Source organism: Hesperophylax consimilis, chromosome 19 (genome assembly GCF_061612785.1).
Source record: "Hesperophylax consimilis isolate HC1 chromosome 19, BYU_Hcon_1.0, whole genome shotgun sequence".
Classification (NCBI taxonomy): Eukaryota; Metazoa; Arthropoda; class Insecta; order Trichoptera; family Limnephilidae; genus Hesperophylax; species Hesperophylax consimilis.
This window is the reverse complement of record NC_142854.1, coordinates 28,630,148-28,649,969: the sequence shown is the minus strand read 5'-3', so window position 1 is coordinate 28,649,969 and position 19,822 is coordinate 28,630,148. Positions and strand designations below refer to the sequence as shown.

The 19,822-nt window shown below is 41.4% G+C and overlaps 1 protein-coding gene across 1 annotated transcript; it reads right to left on the bottom strand.

Moving 5' to 3' along the window:
- Window positions 1-1,765: 1,765 nt before the first annotated feature.
- LOC149415074 (uncharacterized) lies at window positions 1,766-19,614 on the bottom strand. The gene is made up of 2 exons (XM_089642987.1): window positions 19,611-19,614; window positions 1,766-10,974 (listed from the first exon to the last, which is right to left on the bottom strand). The coding sequence occupies exons 1-2, from the start codon at window positions 19,612-19,614 to the stop codon at window positions 1,766-1,768; spliced, it is 9,213 nt and encodes a 3,070-aa protein (XP_089499113.1).
- Window positions 19,615-19,822: the final 208 nt, after the last annotated feature.

The window sequence follows — 19,822 nt, the reverse complement described above, 5'->3', positions numbered from 1 at the left end:
TGCCCAGTGATTTAAAAGATATTATTGATCCAGTAATCCAGCGTAATGGCTTTTTTGGGCATCACGAAAATATATTGTTAGCCATGTTAAACGACAACCGAAAATACGTAAGAGAGTTGGCGTTGAGAAGAATATTGAAAGCTCGGCAAATGAAAATGCAATAAGACTTTATTCGTACCTTAAAAGTGCCTGTTTTATTTTTCAGCAGATGATTATATTGATGTTATAAAGTGGAAAAATATAACCGAGCCACCACTAACCAAATTTGTAAGTGACGAGACAATTTTACAAGCCATTACCGATCACACGATAATTGAGGATGTCATACTACCAATGATAAAGAATTTTCCTTGCCACACTCAAGCTACAGAGAGATGTGTGAAAATTGTAACAGAAGCCTCAGCCGTTGTTTGTGGACCCTTGAGGCGAGACGGATTAATAAAAACAAGGTTAGAGTCACGACACCTTATGCCTATTTTTAACACCAAAATGCAGTACCGTTCATAGTAACTTTTGTAATTTTCAAGTTTTTCAATGCGGTAAAAAATATATGTACATTTTTTATTTCCACTATTTGTTCCATTCTAACAATCTACGAATGTAATGTCTGTAAAATAAATGGTAAAATACAAATTTTATGTGTGTTTTATTTCGCGTACATGAGCTATAAATACTTAGGTTAAATCGTGAAAATGATAAAATATAAAGCTTTGGCGATGTCCAGGTATTGTGAATATATTTTTTTTATTATTTTTTTTGTAATTGTTAATAAATGGAGCATCTTTCCCATGTCGATTTCGAAATTCTCAAAAAAAAAATTCACTCAACCTTAGTGTACATTGTTTTATTACAGTATGTAAGTAATGAAAAATAAAATGATTTTAAACTTATTTGAAGAATGGAATGTTACTTAAGGAAACTAATTGAGATGAGTTATTCTTTTTATGAAAACATTTTTATTTTTTGTAAGTGTGTCTTTAAAATATTTTTTCACAGTGTTTATTATTTGGATGTTATCATTAATGTTTCTAATTTCTTCAGGTAGTCGATTGAAAAAAATTCTCGCCCGGTAAGTGTAATAATTTTGTGCAAAGGAAGTGTTTAATTTTGGGCATGGAAAAATATATTTAAGTCGAGTACGAATTTCAGTTAGAAATTGGTACTTGTCTTTTAATTTTATGATTTGAATTAATGCATTTTTAGTATAAAGATCTTTAAATGAAGGCACTTGAAATTCATCGAATAATCGATCCGTTGGGTAATCGGAAGAATTTCTTAATATTATTTTAATTATTAACCTTTGTACCACTTCTATTGGAGTAAGGTTAGTTTTGTATGTGGATCCACAACTAATGATACCATATTGTAGAGTTGATTGGACCAAGGCATAATATATTAAATATAAAAATAAAATAAAACATGATAACAATATACGAGGAGTAGGAAGAAACTTTGAAATTGAAAGATGGGCAAGGAGAAAAGAGAAAAATTTCAATAAAACTTTTATGAAAGATTTAAAATTATTTTATTTCGAAGAAAAGTAATAAAAATATGGCAATAATAAAAAAAAACCAAATATTAGGCAAAGAAAAACCTTCCATTAGTTATTAAAACAGCAAGAAAGATACTTTTTATAAAAGAAAAAACAAATAACATTTTAAACAAGAAATAAAAACTGCAAGTATGTAACAGTTATGCTAATTTGCACAAAGATAATTTTGCAAGATAGCTAAGTGGATAAAAAAAATGGAATATAAGCGATACACTATGCACAATCACATCCAGCGATCTCGGGCCAGACACAAACTTGTAGAATTGGATTAAAGTGAAGACCACTGGGACAGCTTAGCAGGTACGGTACTCCCCAGTCACACTCGTAGAACTTGGTGCAGTCATTCTCGTGAGGCAAATGGACGGCTAGTCCAGTCGGATCATGCACAGGGCAAGCCGGTGGTCCAGCATTTATGTCGCAGATCCCTGTAGCTGGTGTTGTACTGGAGGTCGTAGTAGTTTGTTCTGTAGTTGTAGTTTCAGGTTCAACAGGTGTCGAGATTCCAGAGCACGCGCACCCAGCATCTTTAGGCCAGTCACAAACTTCAAGAATTGGGTTGAAGTGAAGTCCAGCTGAGCAATTAAACAGGTAGGCAACTCCCCAGTCGCACTTGTAGAACTTGGTGCAGTCATTCTCGTGAGGCAGGTGGACGGCTAATCCAGTGGGATCATGCACAGGGCAAGCCGGTGGTCTAGCATTTATGTCGCAGATCCCTGTAGCTGGTGTTGTACTGGAGGTCGTAGTAGTTTGTTCTGTAGTTGTAGTTTCAGGTTCAACAGGTGTCGAGATTCCAGAGCACGCGCACCCAGCATCTTTAGGCCAGTCACAAACTTCAAGAAGTGGGTTGAAGTGAAGTCCAGCTGAGCAATTAAACAGGTAGGCAACTCCCCAGTCGCATTTGTAGAACTTGGTGCAGTCATTCTCGTGAGGCAGGTGGACGGCTAATCCAGTGGGATCATGCACAGGGCAAGCCGGTGGTCTAGCATTTATGTCGCAGATCCCTGTAGCTGGTGTTGTACTGGAGGTCGTAGTAGTTTGTTCTGTAGTTGTAGTTTCAGGTTCAACAGGTGTCGAGATTCCAGAGCACGCGCACCCAGCATCTTTAGGCCAGTCACAAACTTCAAGAATTGGGTTGAAGTGAAGTCCAGCTGAGCAATTAAACAGGTAGGCAACTCCCCAGTCGCACTTGTAGAACTTGGTGCAGTCATTCTCGTGAGGCAGGTGGACGGCTAATCCAGTGGGATCATGCACAGGGCAAGCCGGTGGTCTAGCATTTATGTCGCAGATCCCTGTAGCTGGTGTTGTACTGGAGGTCGTAGTAGTTTGTTCTGTAGTTGTAGTTTCAGGTTCAACAGGTGTCGAGATTCCAGAGCACGCGCACCCAGCATCTTTAGGCCAGTCACAAACTTCAAGAATTGGGTTGAAGTGAAGTCCAGCTGAGCAATTAAACAGGTAGGCAACTCCCCAGTCGCACTTGTAGAACTTGGTGCAGTCATTCTCGTGAGGCAGGTGGACGGCTAATCCAGTGGGATCATGCACAGGGCAAGCCGGTGGTCTAGCATTTATGTCGCAGATCCCTGTAGCTGGTGTTGTACTGGAGGTCGTAGTAGTTTGTTCTGTAGTTGTAGTTTCAGGTTCAACAGGTGTCGAGATTCCAGAGCACGCGCACCCAGCATCTTTAGGCCAGTCACAAACTTCAAGAAGTGGGTTGAAGTGAAGTCCAGCTGAGCAATTAAACAGGTAGGCAACTCCCCAGTCGCATTTGTAGAACTTGGTGCAGTCATTCTCGTGAGGCAGGTGGACGGCTAATCCAGTGGGATCATGCACAGGGCAAGCCGGTGGTCTAGCATTTATGTCGCAGATCCCTGTAGCTGGTGTTGTACTGGAGGTCGTAGTAGTTTGTTCTGTAGTTGTAGTTTCAGGTTCAACAGGTGTCGAGATTCCAGAGCACGCGCACCCAGCATCTTTAGGCCAGTCACAAACTTCAAGAATTGGGTTGAAGTGAAGTCCAGCTGAGCAATTAAACAGGTAGGCAACTCCCCAGTCGCACTTGTAGAACTTGGTGCAGTCATTCTCGTGAGGCAGGTGGACGGCTAATCCAGTGGGATCATGCACAGGGCAAGCCGGTGGTCTAGCATTTATGTCGCAGATCCCTGTAGCTGGTGTTGTACTGGAGGTCGTAGTAGTTTGTTCTGTAGTTGTAGTTTCAGGTTCAACAGGTGTCGAGATTCCAGAACACGCGCACCCAGCATCTTTAGGCCAGTCACAAACTTCAAGAATTGGGTTGAAGTGAAGTCCAGCTGAGCAATTAAACAGGTAGGCAACTCCCCAGTCGCACTTGTAGAACTTGGTGCAGTCATTCTCGTGAGGCAGGTGGACGGCTAATCCAGTGGGATCATGCACAGGGCAAGCCGGTGGTCTAGCATTTATGTCGCAGATCCCTGTAGCTGGTGTTGTACTGGAGGTCGTAGTAGTTTGTTCTGTAGTTGTAGTTTCAGGTTCAACAGGTGTCGAGATTCCAGAGCACGCGCACCCAGCATCTTTAGGCCAGTCACAAACTTCAAGAAGTGGGTTGAAGTGAAGTCCAGCTGAGCAATTAAACAGGTAGGCAACTCCCCAGTCGCACTTGTAGAACTTGGTGCAGTCATTCTCGTGAGGCAGGTGGACGGCTAATCCAGTGGGATCATGCACAGGGCAAGCCGGTGGTCTAGCATTTATGTCGCAGATCCCTGTAGCTGGTGTTGTACTGGAGGTCGTAGTAGTTTGTTCTGTAGTTGTAGTTTCAGGTTCAACAGGTGTCGAGATTCCAGAGCACGCGCACCCAGCATCTTTAGGCCAGTCACAAACTTCAAGAATTGGGTTGAAGTGAAGTCCAGCTGAGCAATTAAACAGGTAGGCAACTCCCCAGTCGCACTTGTAGAACTTGGTGCAGTCATTCTCGTGAGGCAGGTGGACGGCTAATCCAGAGGGATCATGCACAGGGCAAGCCGGTGGTCTAGCATTTATGTCGCAGATCCCTGTAGCTGGTGTTGTACTGGAGGTCGTAGTAGTTTGTTCTGTAGTTGTAGTTTCAGGTTCAACAGGTGTCGAGATTCCAGAGCACGCGCACCCAGCATCTTTAGGCCAGTCACAAACTTCAAGAATTGGGTTGAAGTGAAGTCCAGCTGAGCAATTAAACAGGTAGGCAACTCCCCAGTCGCACTTGTAGAACTTGGTGCAGTCATTCTCGTGAGGCAGGTGGACGGCTAATCCAGTGGGATCATGCACAGGGCAAGCCGGTGGTCTAGCATTTATGTCGCAGATCCCTGTAGCTGGTGTTGTACTGGAGGTTGTAGTAGTTTGTTCTGTAGTTGTAGTTTCAGGTTCAACAGGTGTCGAGATTCCAGAGCACGCGCACCCAGCATCTTTAGGCCAGTCACAAACTTCAAGAAGTGGGTTGAAGTGAAGTCCAGCTGAGCAATTAAACAGGTAGGCAACTCCCCAGTCGCATTTGTAGAACTTGGTGCAGTCATTCTCGTGAGGCAGGTGGACGGCTAATCCAGTGGGATCATGCACAGGGCAAGCCGGTGGTCTAGCATTTATGTCGCAGATCCCTGTAGCTGGTGTTGTACTGGAGGTCGTAGTAGTTTGTTCTGTAGTTGTAGTTTCAGGTTCAACAGGTGTCGAGATTCCAGAGCACGCGCACCCAGCATCTTTAGGCCAGTCACAAACTTCAAGAATTGGGTTGAAGTGAAGTCCAGCTGAGCAATTAAACAGGTAGGCAACTCCCCAGTCGCACTTGTAGAACTTGGTGCAGTCATTCTCGTGAGGCAGGTGGACGGCTAATCCAGTGGGATCATGCACAGGGCAAGCCGGTGGTCTAGCATTTATGTCGCAGATCCCTGTAGCTGGTGTTGTACTGGAGGTCGTAGTAGTTTGTTCTGTAGTTGTAGTTTCAGGTTCAACAGGTGTCGAGATTCCAGAGCACGCGCACCCAGCATCTTTAGGCCAGTCACAAACTTCAAGAATTGGGTTGAAGTGAAGTCCAGCTGAGCAATTAAACAGGTAGGCAACTCCCCAGTCGCACTTGTAGAACTTGGTGCAGTCATTCTCGTGAGGCAGGTGGACGGCTAATCCAGTGGGATCATGCACAGGGCAAGCCGGTGGTCTAGCATTTATGTCGCAGATCCCTGTAGCTGGTGTTGTACTGGAGGTCGTAGTAGTTTGTTCTGTAGTTGTAGTTTCAGGTTCAACAGGTGTCGAGATTCCAGAGCACGCGCACCCAGCATCTTTAGGCCAGTCACAAACTTCAAGAATTGGGTTGAAGTGAAGTCCAGCTGAGCAATTAAACAGGTAGGCAACTCCCCAGTCGCACTTGTAGAACTTGGTGCAGTCATTCTCGTGAGGCAGGTGGACGGCTAATCCAGTGGGATCATGCACAGGGCAAGCCGGTGGTCTAGCATTTATGTCGCAGATCCCTGTAGCTGGTGTTGTACTGGAGGTCGTAGTAGTTTGTTCTGTAGTTGTAGTTTCAGGTTCAACAGATGTCGTGATTCCAGAGCACGCGCACCCAGCATCTTTAGGCCAGTCACAAACTTCAAGAATTGGGTTGAAGTGAAGTCCAGCTGAGCAATTAAACAGGTAGGCAACTCCCCAGTCGCACTTGTAGAACTTGGTGCAGTCATTCTCGTGAGGCAGGTGGACGGCTAATCCAGTGGGATCATGCACAGGGCAAGCCGGTGGTCTAGCATTTATGTCGCAGATCCCTGTAGCTGGTGTTGTACTGGAGGTCGTAGTAGTTTGTTCTGTAGTTGTAGTTTCAGGTTCAACAGGTGTCGAGATTCCAGAGCACGCGCACCCAGCATCTTTAGGCCAGTCACAAACTTCAAGAATTGGGTTGAAGTGAAGTCCAGCTGAGCAATTAAACAGGTAGGCAACTCCCCAGTCGCACTTGTAGAACTTGGTGCAGTCATTCTCGTGAGGCAGGTGGATGGCTAATCCAGTGGGATCATGCACAGGGCAAGCCGGTGGTCTAGCATTTATGTCGCAGATCCCTGTAGCTGGTGTTGTACTGGAGGTCGTAGTAGTTTGTTCTGTAGTTGTAGTTTCAGGTTCAACAGGTGTCGAGATTCCAGAGCACGCGCACCCAGCATCTTTAGGCCAGTCACAAACTTCAAGAATTGGGTTGAAGTGAAGTCCAGCTGAGCAATTAAACAGGTAGGCAACTCCCCAGTCGCACTTGTAGAACTTGGTGCAGTCATTCTCGTGAGGCAGGTGGACGGCTAATCCAGTGGGATCATGCACAGGGCAAGCCGGTGGTCTAGCATTTATGTCGCAGATCCCTGTAGCTGGTGTTGTACTGGAGGTCGTAGTAGTTTGTTCTGTAGTTGTAGTTTCAGGTTCAACAGGTGTCGAGATTCCAGAACACGCGCACCCAGCATCTTTAGGCCAGTCACAAACTTCAAGAATTGGGTTGAAGTGAAGTCCAGCTGAGCAATTAAACAGGTAGGCAACTCCCCAGTCGCACTTGTAGAACTTGGTGCAGTCATTCTCGTGAGGCAGGTGGACGGCTAATCCAGTGGGATCATGCACAGGGCAAGCCGGTGGTCTAGCATTTATGTCGCAGATCCCTGTAGCTGGTGTTGTACTGGAGGTCGTAGTAGTTTGTTCTGTAGTTGTAGTTTCAGGTTCAACAGGTGTCGAGATTCCAGAGCACGCGCACCCAGCATCTTTAGGCCAGTCACAAACTTCAAGAATTGGGTTGAAGTGAAGTCCAGCTGAGCAATTAAACAGGTAGGCAACTCCCCAGTCGCACTTGTAGAACTTGGTGCAGTCATTCTCGTGAGGCAGGTGGACGGCTAATCCAGTGGGATCATGCACAGGGCAAGCCGGTGGTCTAGCATTTATGTCGCAGATCCCTGTAGCTGGTGTTGTACTGGAGGTCGTAGTAGTTTGTTCTGTAGTTGTAGTTTCAGGTTCAACAGGTGTCGAGATTCCAGAACACGCGCACCCAGCATCTTTAGGCCAGTCACAAACTTCAAGAATTGGGTTGAAGTGAAGTCCAGCTGAGCAATTAAACAGGTAGGCAACTCCCCAGTCGCACTTGTAGAACTTGGTGCAGTCATTCTCGTGAGGCAGGTGGACGGCTAATCCAGTGGGATCATGCACAGGGCAAGCCGGTGGTCTAGCATTTATGTCGCAGATCCCTGTAGCTGGTGTTGTACTGGAGGTCGTAGTAGTTTGTTCTGTAGTTGTAGTTTCAGGTTCAACAGGTGTCGAGATTCCAGAGCACGCGCACCCAGCATCTTTAGGCCAGTCACAAACTTCAAGAATTGGGTTGAAGTGAAGTCCAGCTGAGCAATTAAACAGGTAGGCAACTCCCCAGTCGCACTTGTAGAACTTGGTGCAGTCATTCTCGTGAGGCAGGTGGACGGCTAATCCAGTGGGATCATGCACAGGGCAAGCCGGTGGTCTAGCATTTATGTCGCAGATCCCTGTAGCTGGTGTTGTACTGGAGGTCGTAGTAGTTTGTTCTGTAGTTGTAGTTTCAGGTTCAACAGGTGTCGAGATTCCAGAACACGCGCACCCAGCATCTTTAGGCCAGTCACAAACTTCAAGAATTGGGTTGAAGTGAAGTCCAGCTGAGCAATTAAACAGGTAGGCAACTCCCCAGTCGCACTTGTAGAACTTGGTGCAGTCATTCTCGTGAGGCAGGTGGACGGCTAATCCAGTGGGATCATGCACAGGGCAAGCCGGTGGTCTAGCATTTATGTCGCAGATCCCTGTAGCTGGTGTTGTACTGGAGGTCGTAGTAGTTTGTTCTGTAGTTGTAGTTTCAGGTTCAACAGGTGTCGAGATTCCAGAGCACGCGCACCCAGCATCTTTAGGCCAGTCACAAACTTCAAGAATTGGGTTGAAGTGAAGTCCAGCTGAGCAATTAAACAGGTAGGCAACTCCCCAGTCGCACTTGTAGAACTTGGTGCAGTCATTCTCGTGAGGCAGGTGGACGGCTAATCCAGTGGGATCATGCACAGGGCAAGCCGGTGGTCTAGCATTTATGTCGCAGATCCCTGTAGCTGGTGTTGTACTGGAGGTCGTAGTAGTTTGTTCTGTAGTTGTAGTTTCAGGTTCAACAGGTGTCGAGATTCCAGAGCACGCGCACCCAGCATCTTTAGGCCAGTCACAAACTTCAAGAATTGGGTTGAAGTGAAGTCCAGCTGAGCAATTAAACAGGTAGGCAACTCCCCAGTCGCACTTGTAGAACTTGGTGCAGTCATTCTCGTGAGGCAGGTGGACGGCTAATCCAGTGGGATCATGCACAGGGCAAGCCGGTGGTCTAGCATTTATGTCGCAGATCCCTGTAGCTGGTGTTGTACTGGAGGTCGTAGTAGTTTGTTCTGTAGTTGTAGTTTCAGGTTCAACAGGTGTCGAGATTCCAGAGCACGCGCACCCAGCATCTTTAGGCCAGTCACAAACTTCAAGAATTGGGTTGAAGTGAAGTCCAGCTGAGCAATTAAACAGGTAGGCAACTCCCCAGTCGCACTTGTAGAACTTGGTGCAGTCATTCTCGTGAGGCAGGTGGACGGCTAATCCAGTGGGATCATGCACAGGGCAAGCCGGTGGTCTAGCATTTATGTCGCAGATCCCTGTAGCTGGTGTTGTACTGGAGGTCGTAGTAGTTTGTTCTGTAGTTGTAGTTTCAGGTTCAACAGGTGTCGAAATTCCAGAGCACGCGCACCCAGCATCTTTAGGCCAGTCACAAACTTCAAGAATTGGGTTGAAGTGAAGTCCAGCTGAGCAATTAAACAGGTAGGCAACTCCCCAGTCGCACTTGTAGAACTTGGTGCAGTCATTCTCGTGAGGCAGGTGGACGGCTAATCCAGTGGGATCATGCACAGGGCAAGCCGGTGGTCTAGCATTTATGTCGCAGATCCCTGTAGCTGGTGTTGTACTGGAGGTCGTAGTAGTTTGTTCTGTAGTTGTAGTTTCAGGTTCAACAGATGTCGTGATTCCAGAGCACGCGCACCCAGCATCTTTAGGCCAGTCACAAACTTCAAGAATTGGGTTGAAGTGAAGTCCAGCTGAGCAATTAAACAGGTAGGCAACTCCCCAGTCGCACTTGTAGAACTTGGTGCAGTCATTCTCGTGAGGCAGGTGGACGGCTAATCCAGTGGGATCATGCACAGGGCAAGCCGGTGGTCTAGCATTTATGTCGCAGATCCCTGTAGCTGGTGTTGTACTGGAGGTCGTAGTAGTTTGTTCTGTAGTTGTAGTTTCAGGTTCAACAGGTGTCGAGATTCCAGAGCACGCGCACCCAGCATCTTTAGGCCAGTCACAAACTTCAAGAATTGGGTTGAAGTGAAGTCCAGCTGAGCAATTAAACAGGTAGGCAACTCCCCAGTCGCACTTGTAGAACTTGGTGCAGTCATTCTCGTGAGGCAGGTGGACGGCTAATCCAGTGGGATCATGCACAGGGCAAGCCGGTGGTCTAGCATTTATGTCGCAGATCCCTGTAGCTGGTGTTGTACTGGAGGTCGTAGTAGTTTGTTCTGTAGTTGTAGTTTCAGGTTCAACAGGTGTCGAGATTCCAGAGCACGCGCACCCAGCATCTTTAGGCCAGTCACAAACTTCAAGAATTGGGTTGAAGTGAAGTCCAGCTGAGCAATTAAACAGGTAGGCAACTCCCCAGTCGCACTTGTAGAACTTGGTGCAGTCATTCTCGTGAGGCAGGTGGACGGCTAATCCAGTGGGATCATGCACAGGGCAAGCCGGTGGTCTAGCATTTATGTCGCAGATCCCTGTAGCTGGTGTTGTACTGGAGGTCGTAGTAGTTTGTTCTGTAGTTGTAGTTTCAGGTTCAACAGGTGTCGAGATTCCAGAGCACGCGCACCCAGCATCTTTAGGCCAGTCACAAACTTCAAGAATTGGGTTGAAGTGAAGTCCAGCTGAGCAATTAAACAGGTAGGCAACTCCCCAGTCGCACTTGTAGAACTTGGTGCAGTCATTCTCGTGAGGCAGGTGGACGGCTAATCCAGTGGGATCATGCACGGGGCAAGCCGGTGTTCCAGCAGATGGCTTGCAGGTTGATGGAGTTTGCGTTGTAGTTGGTGTTGGAGTTGGAGTTGTAGCATCGGTTGATGATGCAGTCGGTGCTGCTGTTGTTCCTGTTTCGCACTGGCATCCAGCATCTTCAGGATAGTCGCAAACTTCCAAAACGGGGTTAAAATGAAGGACTCCTGGACACTTTTTAAGATAAGCCACTCCCCAGTCACATTCATAGAATTGGTTGCAGTCACTCTGATGTGGTAGGTGTATTGCTGGGCCTTCGGGGTCGTGAACCGGACAGTTTGCCGGTGGTGCGTTTGGATCACATGAACCAGGTGGTCCTCTCGCTTGGGATGTTCCAAGTAGGAATATCCCTACCACCACGATAAATATTTTATCTGCAAGTATAAAGGATGCATTTTAAAATTTGTAGGATCTTTTATTTTTTCAGCTTTCTTTATTATTTATAAGTCGAGAATGGTTTATGAGTGTACTCCTAACGCCGTTTTCAATTTAAATTACGACTTGCGTTCATACTGGAATGCATAATATCGTTTTTTTTAAATAATATCGCTGTACTTTTTTTATTAGAAATAAACTTTTTTTGAGGAAATTTTAATTTTCTTTATATTTTTCATAAAAAATATGATTTTTATTAATATGCGACGATTATTATTCATTTTTATTGTTTGTTTGAACAGATTAGCAATCTCGTTGGCGCACAGTAAGTAACTTTAATAAATGTAATGTGTAATATGTTACATTTAGAAAATTATTTTAAAAATTGGACAGAAAAACATTATTTAAAAAATTTAAAGCGTATTCATAATTATTATCTTAGAATATTTGTAACTTGTTTGGTGTCGCGAAGCTGCGACTCCACTATATATTTTAGAGGTGGTGTGATATGCCACACGCCCAAAGGACCAGTCCCAAACTACTCCGAATGATAGGTATGGGACGATATATGCATCCGACAAACCCGATGGACAGTGCAATAATCAAAGGTATAAATCTGGGCTTCTGGAGCACAAGATAAGCCCAGATTGGAATGCAGGAAAGATGGACTCACCCGTTGATGACTATCACACGTCTTCAGGAGTATTAGTTGATTTCACTTCACAATTTATATGTATATTCGCCCTGTCTGATATTAATTATCACTCCGAACTCTGATAAGCAACTGACACCACTTGTCAGATTTTACATGTGTTGCAACAATATTTTTAATATGGTGACATTTTGGGATGGGTAAGAGGGTAGGTAGGACATTTGCAGGATTTGGTATTGACATTACACTTGTCCTTTAAGCCTGTGGATGCATACCTAACAATCCCATATATATTGCGCGAACATTCTCCCGGCGTTGAAAGTACCTTCCGAAATTTTAAGTACTTTCAAATAAAGTAAAAAGTTAAATGTAAAACGAAAGATGAAATATAAATATTCTTATCAATACGCTATTAATATTGCAAAGTTAAAACGAAAATTTATAAAATAATGAAATAAAGAAATAATAATTATTGTGTAGGCAAAGGACACAATTTTACGACTGGTCGTTTAAAGTTCCCGGAAGGGGTCCTTACGCGTGCGACACGAACCACTCCGTCTTTACCAGGGAACACCTCCTCAACAACGCCCACCGGCCAATAAAGTGGAGGCGCATCCTCTTGATGCACCAATACTATGGTACCTACTAGAATGTTATTCGCGGGACTATTCCATTTTTTTCTCATCTGCAGAGAGTGAAGATACTCTATATGCCACTTCTTCCAATAAGATTGAACGAGGTGGTCCAAAAGCTCTTTCCTTTTCAGTAGACTAATGCGTTCATTAGTCAAATCATAAGCAGGTAGATGCTGAATCGGGGTAGACATCAGAAAATGAGCCGGAGTAAGAGCTTCTGGATAATGAGAACTGCTTAATAAACATAATGGCCGTGAATTAAGTACAGCCTCTATTTGTGTCAGAACTGTGAGAAGCTCTTCATAACATAAAAGTTGAGTACCCACAACCCTATACAGATGCGATTTAATGCATTTAATATTTGACTCCCATAATCCTCCAAAGTGAGGAGCGCGGGGTGGAATCGTCTTCCATTCAATTCTCCGAATGTTAAATTCATTGCGAAGAACTTCTTTAGTTGAATTTGCCTCTAAAAAATTATACAAGTCATCCAGACAATTCTTTGCGCCTATGAAATTTGTCGCATTGTCACTGTACATACACGAAACCGGTCCGCGTCTGGATAGAAAACGCTTAAATGCGTTTAAAAAATTGTCCGTGCTTAGATCTGATACCACTTCCATATGTATAGCCTTCGTTGTTAAACAAATAAATAGACATATATATGCCTTTTGACTTTTTACCCCACGACGCCTAGAAAGGGTTATATTTATTGGTCCGGCAAAATCTACACCCGTATGTGTAAATGCCTTTGCTTCCTGAACTCTAGCTGTAGGTAAATCTGCCATTAGCGGTATAATATTAGAAGGTGCAGTTTTAAAACAGAAATTACAAGCATGTACTCTTTTGCGTATTAGATTTCTCCCCGATAAGATCCAATAACGCTGTCTAATTATTGACATAAGGAGATGTGCACCAGTATGACAATTCACACGATGGTGAAAGTCTATAATTATATCGACAATATGATCCTGTCTTGGCAAAAGTACTGGATGTTTGTTTTCAAAAGGTATATTCGCGTTTGTTAATCTACCACCTATACGTAACAAGCCATTATGATCTAGGAACGGGTTTAGTTTTCGGATTGAAGGTGAGCATAATTTATCCCTCTGTATCAATTGTATATCGGCACTAAAATACCTATTCTGTAAAGCTTTTAATACATTCATTTCAGCAATGTTTAATTCCGTGGAATTTATAACTGTTGAGCGTGATAACTTTCGCATAAATCGTAAAATATATACCACAATTCTCAGCAGTTTTGGCCATGAGGAAATTTTTAAAGCGAGATTATATATCGGAGAATTTTCCTCTATTGACGTTATCGTAAATGTATGCGATTTTTTCAATTCCAAAGTATTCTCCTCCTCTCGTGAGGGGGAAAATCTTTCGACAGGCCACTCGGATACTGGGTTCGCAGCCCAGGGCGGACCGTGCCACCAAAGAGAATGATCGACTAGCTGTGCAGGCAGTAGTCCTCGTGATAAACAATCACTAGGATTGGTAACGCCATCTATGTGATAAAAATGTTTCGCGGGTAAATTTTCCTGAATTTCACTAACTCGATTAGCTACAAAAGTTTGCCACCGGTGCGGGGACGAGTGAATCCAAGAAAGTGCTATTTTTGAATCTGAAAAAGCAAATATATCGTTTATCGAAACGCGATTTCTATAAGTATCTATAATAGATCTAACGAGTCTAGATAAAATAAGCGCAGCGCATAATTCCAATCGAGCGAGCGACACTGTTTTCAGAGGGGCCACCTTGGATTTAGAACATATCAAATTCATTGTAGTGTTGCCACCCTTATCCGTGACATGAAGATATATTACACAACCGTACGCTTTCAAACTCGCATCTGCGAAGGCGATAATATTTATCGTGCAGTCCTCCTTTACTCCCAAATATCGAGGTAAATTTAAATTAGAAAGCATCGGTAATTCTTCCTTGAATTTGACATATCTATTAACAATACTTTGGGGTAGTTCCTCGTCCCATCCTACTTTCTCTAACCACAGCTCTTGTAAAAGTAATTTGGCATATAAAATTACCGGAGCAACCAAACCTAATACATCGAATAAACGAGCTATTGTGGAAAGAATTGATCTTTTACATATAGTTTTTTCCTCCGTCGGACATATCATAAATCGAAAACAATCAGATATCGGATCCCATTTTAATCCTAAAATGCTACATTTATCCGAAAAATCCATTGTCGCGCGGTGCGACTCTGGTAATTGGGCCAGTAAATGAGGAGAATTACTCGACCATTTGACTAATTCAAATCCTCCACACTTGAACATCGCCATTAAATCTGTAGCCAAAGTGATGCCTTCACTTATAGTATTTACAGAATATACAAAATCGTCCATATATAAATCATTAATTGCAACTTCCGCCGCTTTCGGATAACGATTTCTTTCATCGCTCGCTAGCTGCCGTATAGTTCGCATTGCTAGAAATGGTGAACAGTTCAAACCAAACGCGAGTGAATTAAATTGATAAACTCCAATTTGTTCATCTTCGTGAAATCTATAAAGAATTTTTTGATATTTACGATGGCTTTCCGTTACCATTATACGTAGATACATTTGCTTAACATCTGCGGTTAATGCTACAGCGAATAAGCGAAATTTAATTAAAAGTGTAAATAAATTAGATTGCAAATTTGGACCTGTATACAAAGTATCATTAAGTGACAACCCTGAACTGGTCTTTGTACTTGCATCTAATACAACACGAGTTTTAGTTGTTGATTTATCTTTACGAATTACTGCGTGATGAGGAATGAAATATCCCTCATCAATATTAGATGAAGACGGAACTTCAACCCTCATATATCCCTTTTCCAGATATTCAGAAACTACTTCATTATAACTGCAATGCAATTCTGGCGACGTATTAAATTTCCGTTCTAAATATTCATATCGACGCTGCGCGACACGGCGCGAATCACCTAAATTATTAGGATCTATCTTAAACGGTAAAGATACAATATACCTTCCCGATTCATCCCGTTGGACTGACTCGAGGTACATTTTCTCACATTCTGCATCTTCAGCACTCATCAACGACTTAATAGGCATGTCTTCCATCGTCCAAAACTTGGATAACGCATTATATAAATCTACATTGGTTATGGGGCCGAACGTCCACGAAACCTCCGGCGTACACGTAGGTATTTCACCCATTACAATATACCCGAATACTGTCTGTATAGCCGGTGGTGCATTCGTATTATGTTTAGATAAAACCTTATTCCCCAGCAGAATATATGGAAATAACTGTGCACCTAATAAGATATCAACATCGGATGGAACGTTCCAGGATTCATCCGCTAAGTTTAAACCCACTAAATGCTCACATGACTTTGTGTCAACATGTTGTGTAGGAAGCTTATCAGTTATTTTATCGACAACTAATAGACTAATTTTATAAGTATCTTCTGAAACGCGGGATTTAATTTTTAACGCAACGTGTCCCAATATTGGTGTCTCTACTGAACCAACACTTTTAACTACTGAATTATTTAAAGGAATTATTTTAAGATTTAATTCATTACAAGTGTTTAAACTGATTAAATTTTGTTGCGAGGCGCAATCAATTAAACACCTTACGGTTACTTGATTATTTTTATTGTCATAAGCAAATAACTGCGCGGTTGACAGTAGTACATTCGTAGCTATATTACCCGCAGAAAAATTATTATAATGTTTATTATTACGCGCTATTAATGTAATGGCTTCGTTTTTCGATTGACTTTCAGTATTCACCGTGCTCTCAAAATGCAGAGCGGTGTGATGTCGTTTTTTACAAATTCTACAATCCGATTTAGATGGACATTTCACAGTTTTATGTTTATCGCTTAAGCAGTTTACACATAAATTATTTAATTTCACAAACTGAAAGCGAGCATTTGGTCTTAATTCGTTAAATTGTTCACATTTAAACAATTCAACATGATCAGAATGATTACATTTCCGGCACCTATTACGATTATTATTACTTGACTTCTGTTCGACCACAGCGAATGAATGCGTAACTTTGTTTTTATTATTAACAACTTTATTATCATTTTGCCCAGTTCGTTCTAGGATTTTGACATGCGACCGAATGTATTCTATTAAATCGGTATATGTAGGTATAGCTTTCTCCCGTATAGACATTTCGAAATTTTGCACCAACTGTATATCTAATTTTTTCAGTGCAACATGTAATATTATAAAATCGGTTAGGTCATCAATACCTAATTCCTTGAGTGCAGCTATGGAAGACGCAAACCTTTCGATAAAATTATTTAACTCATTTGGGTTACTAGGTGCCAATAATTTTAAATTCAAAATATTGTTCAGATAAAAGGTACCTAGCACGCGTTTGTCCTGATATTTCTTTTCGAGAGCTTCCCAAATTAAAAAATAATTTTGTTCGTTCGGAAGTATTCCCGCAAAAACTGATAACGCCTTTCCTTGGAGTTTCCCTATCAGATATTGCATCTTTTGCGACGTATTCAAATTTTCATTTGAGTGAATGTTTAATTTAAAAGCTTCATAAAATATCGACCAATTCTCTTGATTACCATCGAACGATGGCATCTCGATCGGTGGGAGCTTAATTAATGGTGAATTATTTAACTTCTGTCGATCGCGTGATGAATCTTGCTTTGCTATAATGCTTTCGCGTATAGAAACTACAAAACAGTACTTATTTTCGAATTTACTCCATAAATCGAAATTCATATTGTAATTTGAATCCTTTTTCAACTGAAGTGTATGAAATTCATCACAAAATGTGTTAAATTGTGCATAATATGTAGCTATATTAACCGTTTGTTTAAGAAAATCCTCCGAACTTCTCGTCTCCCTGTCCGCAATACTTTTCGCTTTCTCGTATAATTCATTAACACGATTATGCATCAAATTAATCTTCGATTCTACTAACTTGATTTTAATATCCTGAGTACTATCGCTAGTCGCCATGATTAATTGTATGTAGGAATTTAAACACAACAATAATTACAAATGCAACCTAGTACATACAAATTAACAAAGTATAAAGAGGAAATAATATTTATTTATAACTTTAAATATGTTAATTTTAAATACCCCGTTGGTAATCCGGCTCGAAAGAACCAAAAATGGTGTCGCGAAGCTGCGACTCCACTATATATTTTAGAGGTGGTGTGATATGCCACACGCCCAAAGGACCAGTCCCAAACTACTCCGAATGATAGGTATGGGACGATATATGCATCCGACAAACCCGATGGACAGTGCAATAATCAAAGGTATAAATCTGGGCTTCTGGAGCACAAGATAAGCCCAGATTGGAATGCAGGAAAGATGGACTCACCCGTTGATGACTATCACACGTCTTCAGGAGTATTAGTTGATTTCACTTCACAATTTATATGTATATTCGCCCTGTCTGATATTAATTATCACTCCGAACTCTGATAAGCAACTGACACCACTTGTCAGATTTTACATGTGTTGCAACAATATTTTTAATATGGTGACATTTTGGGATGGGTAAGAGGGTAGGTAGGACATTTGCAGGATTTGGTATTGACATTACACTTGTCCTTTAAGCCTGTGGATGCATACCTAACAATCCCATATATATTGCGCGAACATTGTTTTTTTCCCACAAATAGTTCTACTGAATAAAAAGTTCTTTGTGTTAAATCTCGGATTTATTATATAATTCGCGTATTACAATGGTGACTCGATAGTCGACCTAAGTAGAAGATGGCTAAGTGAGATCTGGAACAGTAAGTTTGTCTGGGAGCTTTCCCACTGGCCCTGGCGACTACTGACTACTAGCTGCCATCTTGCGGACTTCCAAGCAAGCTCGATGCACTGCCCTCTATGAGTGAATCTGTGAAGCTCTTAGCTAACTTACTTCCCCACATAACTGATCCACAAAATGCCTTTTTTCTTACATGCACTTTTTATATATTTATATATATTTTTCTATGTTCCATAAAACACCTAATCGGGTATAATAAATGTAACATAGTATTTTTATTACTTTCGTATTACCTATCTTTTTTTATAACTTAAAACACATTTCTTCTCCATGCGGTATTTTCGTAAACCATGAACCGTTTAACGTGTGGAAGATTTATTTTTCTGATTATAATTACCGTAAAAAAAACTAATAAAAACATTTAATTTTAATATTTTCCTTCATAATTATTGATTTAAAACCGCACACTCCGAAACAGTTCCAACTGGCTACAATTCCATTATGACACAGATAACGCAAATGTCAGATAGTCTGTCACAAAGGTTTCACAAATTCGCGAATAAAAACGAACATGTTGTTTTGGCGGCCAATCGAAAATGGCACAATTTAAATCTTTACAGAAAATTTATTCGTCGACATTAAAATAAACTAAAAATATCTTCATTATAACGATATAATTTTTTTTTTGGAGAATAAAAAAAAAATGATAATTATATTTATATAATTTTACCTCGTTCTGTACGATTCGTTTTCTCACAATCGTACCGGACGAAGTCAGACCAAATACAGTTATTTATAATTTAATCGATTTGTAAAAACACATTTTCTTGCGATGAAAATAAACTTAAACACATTTTCTTACGATGATCATAAATAAAAACACATTTTCTAACGATGATAATAACCACAAACACATTTTCTAACGATGATAATAAACACAAACACATTTTCTTACGATGAACGTAAACGCAAACACATTTTCTAACGATGATAATAAACACAAAATTGATTAGCTCTTGTTTTAGTAAATCAACTAGAATTTCGATTTTGTTTTCTTGAATGAGTGTATAAATAATGAATGAAGTAGAATCTTGGAGTTGATACTTGGCAGACAGTCTCGTTGTCGATGACAATAAATTCTATTTACTTTTGGTGGCACATGCGATTTCAAACGCATTTCTCTGAAATTGGATGACACTATAAAGAAGGAGTTAGCGCATCACGGCATAACACCCTAAAAACAAATAACAAAAATACTTTTGGCCGTGAAAATCTTAAATCATATTTGACATTATAAAAATTCACCATCCAATCAGGATTGGGCTTAAATGATAGGTGCGGTTCACTAATTTTAGTCAGTCCCTGGAGATGAGGGTTCAATCCTCAGTCAAACAAAAAAATTATAAATATGTATTGTTAAATCTGATATATTAATAAAAATATATGATTTGTAGTATAAAAAACTTTGTTCTTTCGGGTTGATTTGTTCTTTGAAAATTAATAATTTATGTATAAATAATCAAATATTTATATATAAATGTCGCTAAAGTATTAACAAGTTTATTTCACTCTTTAAATGTATTAAATTTATTTCACTCACCCATCACGTAAATGTGTTTCTTCTCTCTTTGCAGAAGTAAGTTGCTTCACTACTAATCACACTTTTCTTCACATAACCACTGATGGTTCTCAAGGGTATTTATACTTTACCTGGATGGTTCCTTATCATTTATCACACCCATTTGGGACTATATTGATATGCATTTCATTGACAACGAAAACCAATAATTTATTGCTTTTTATCAGTGATTG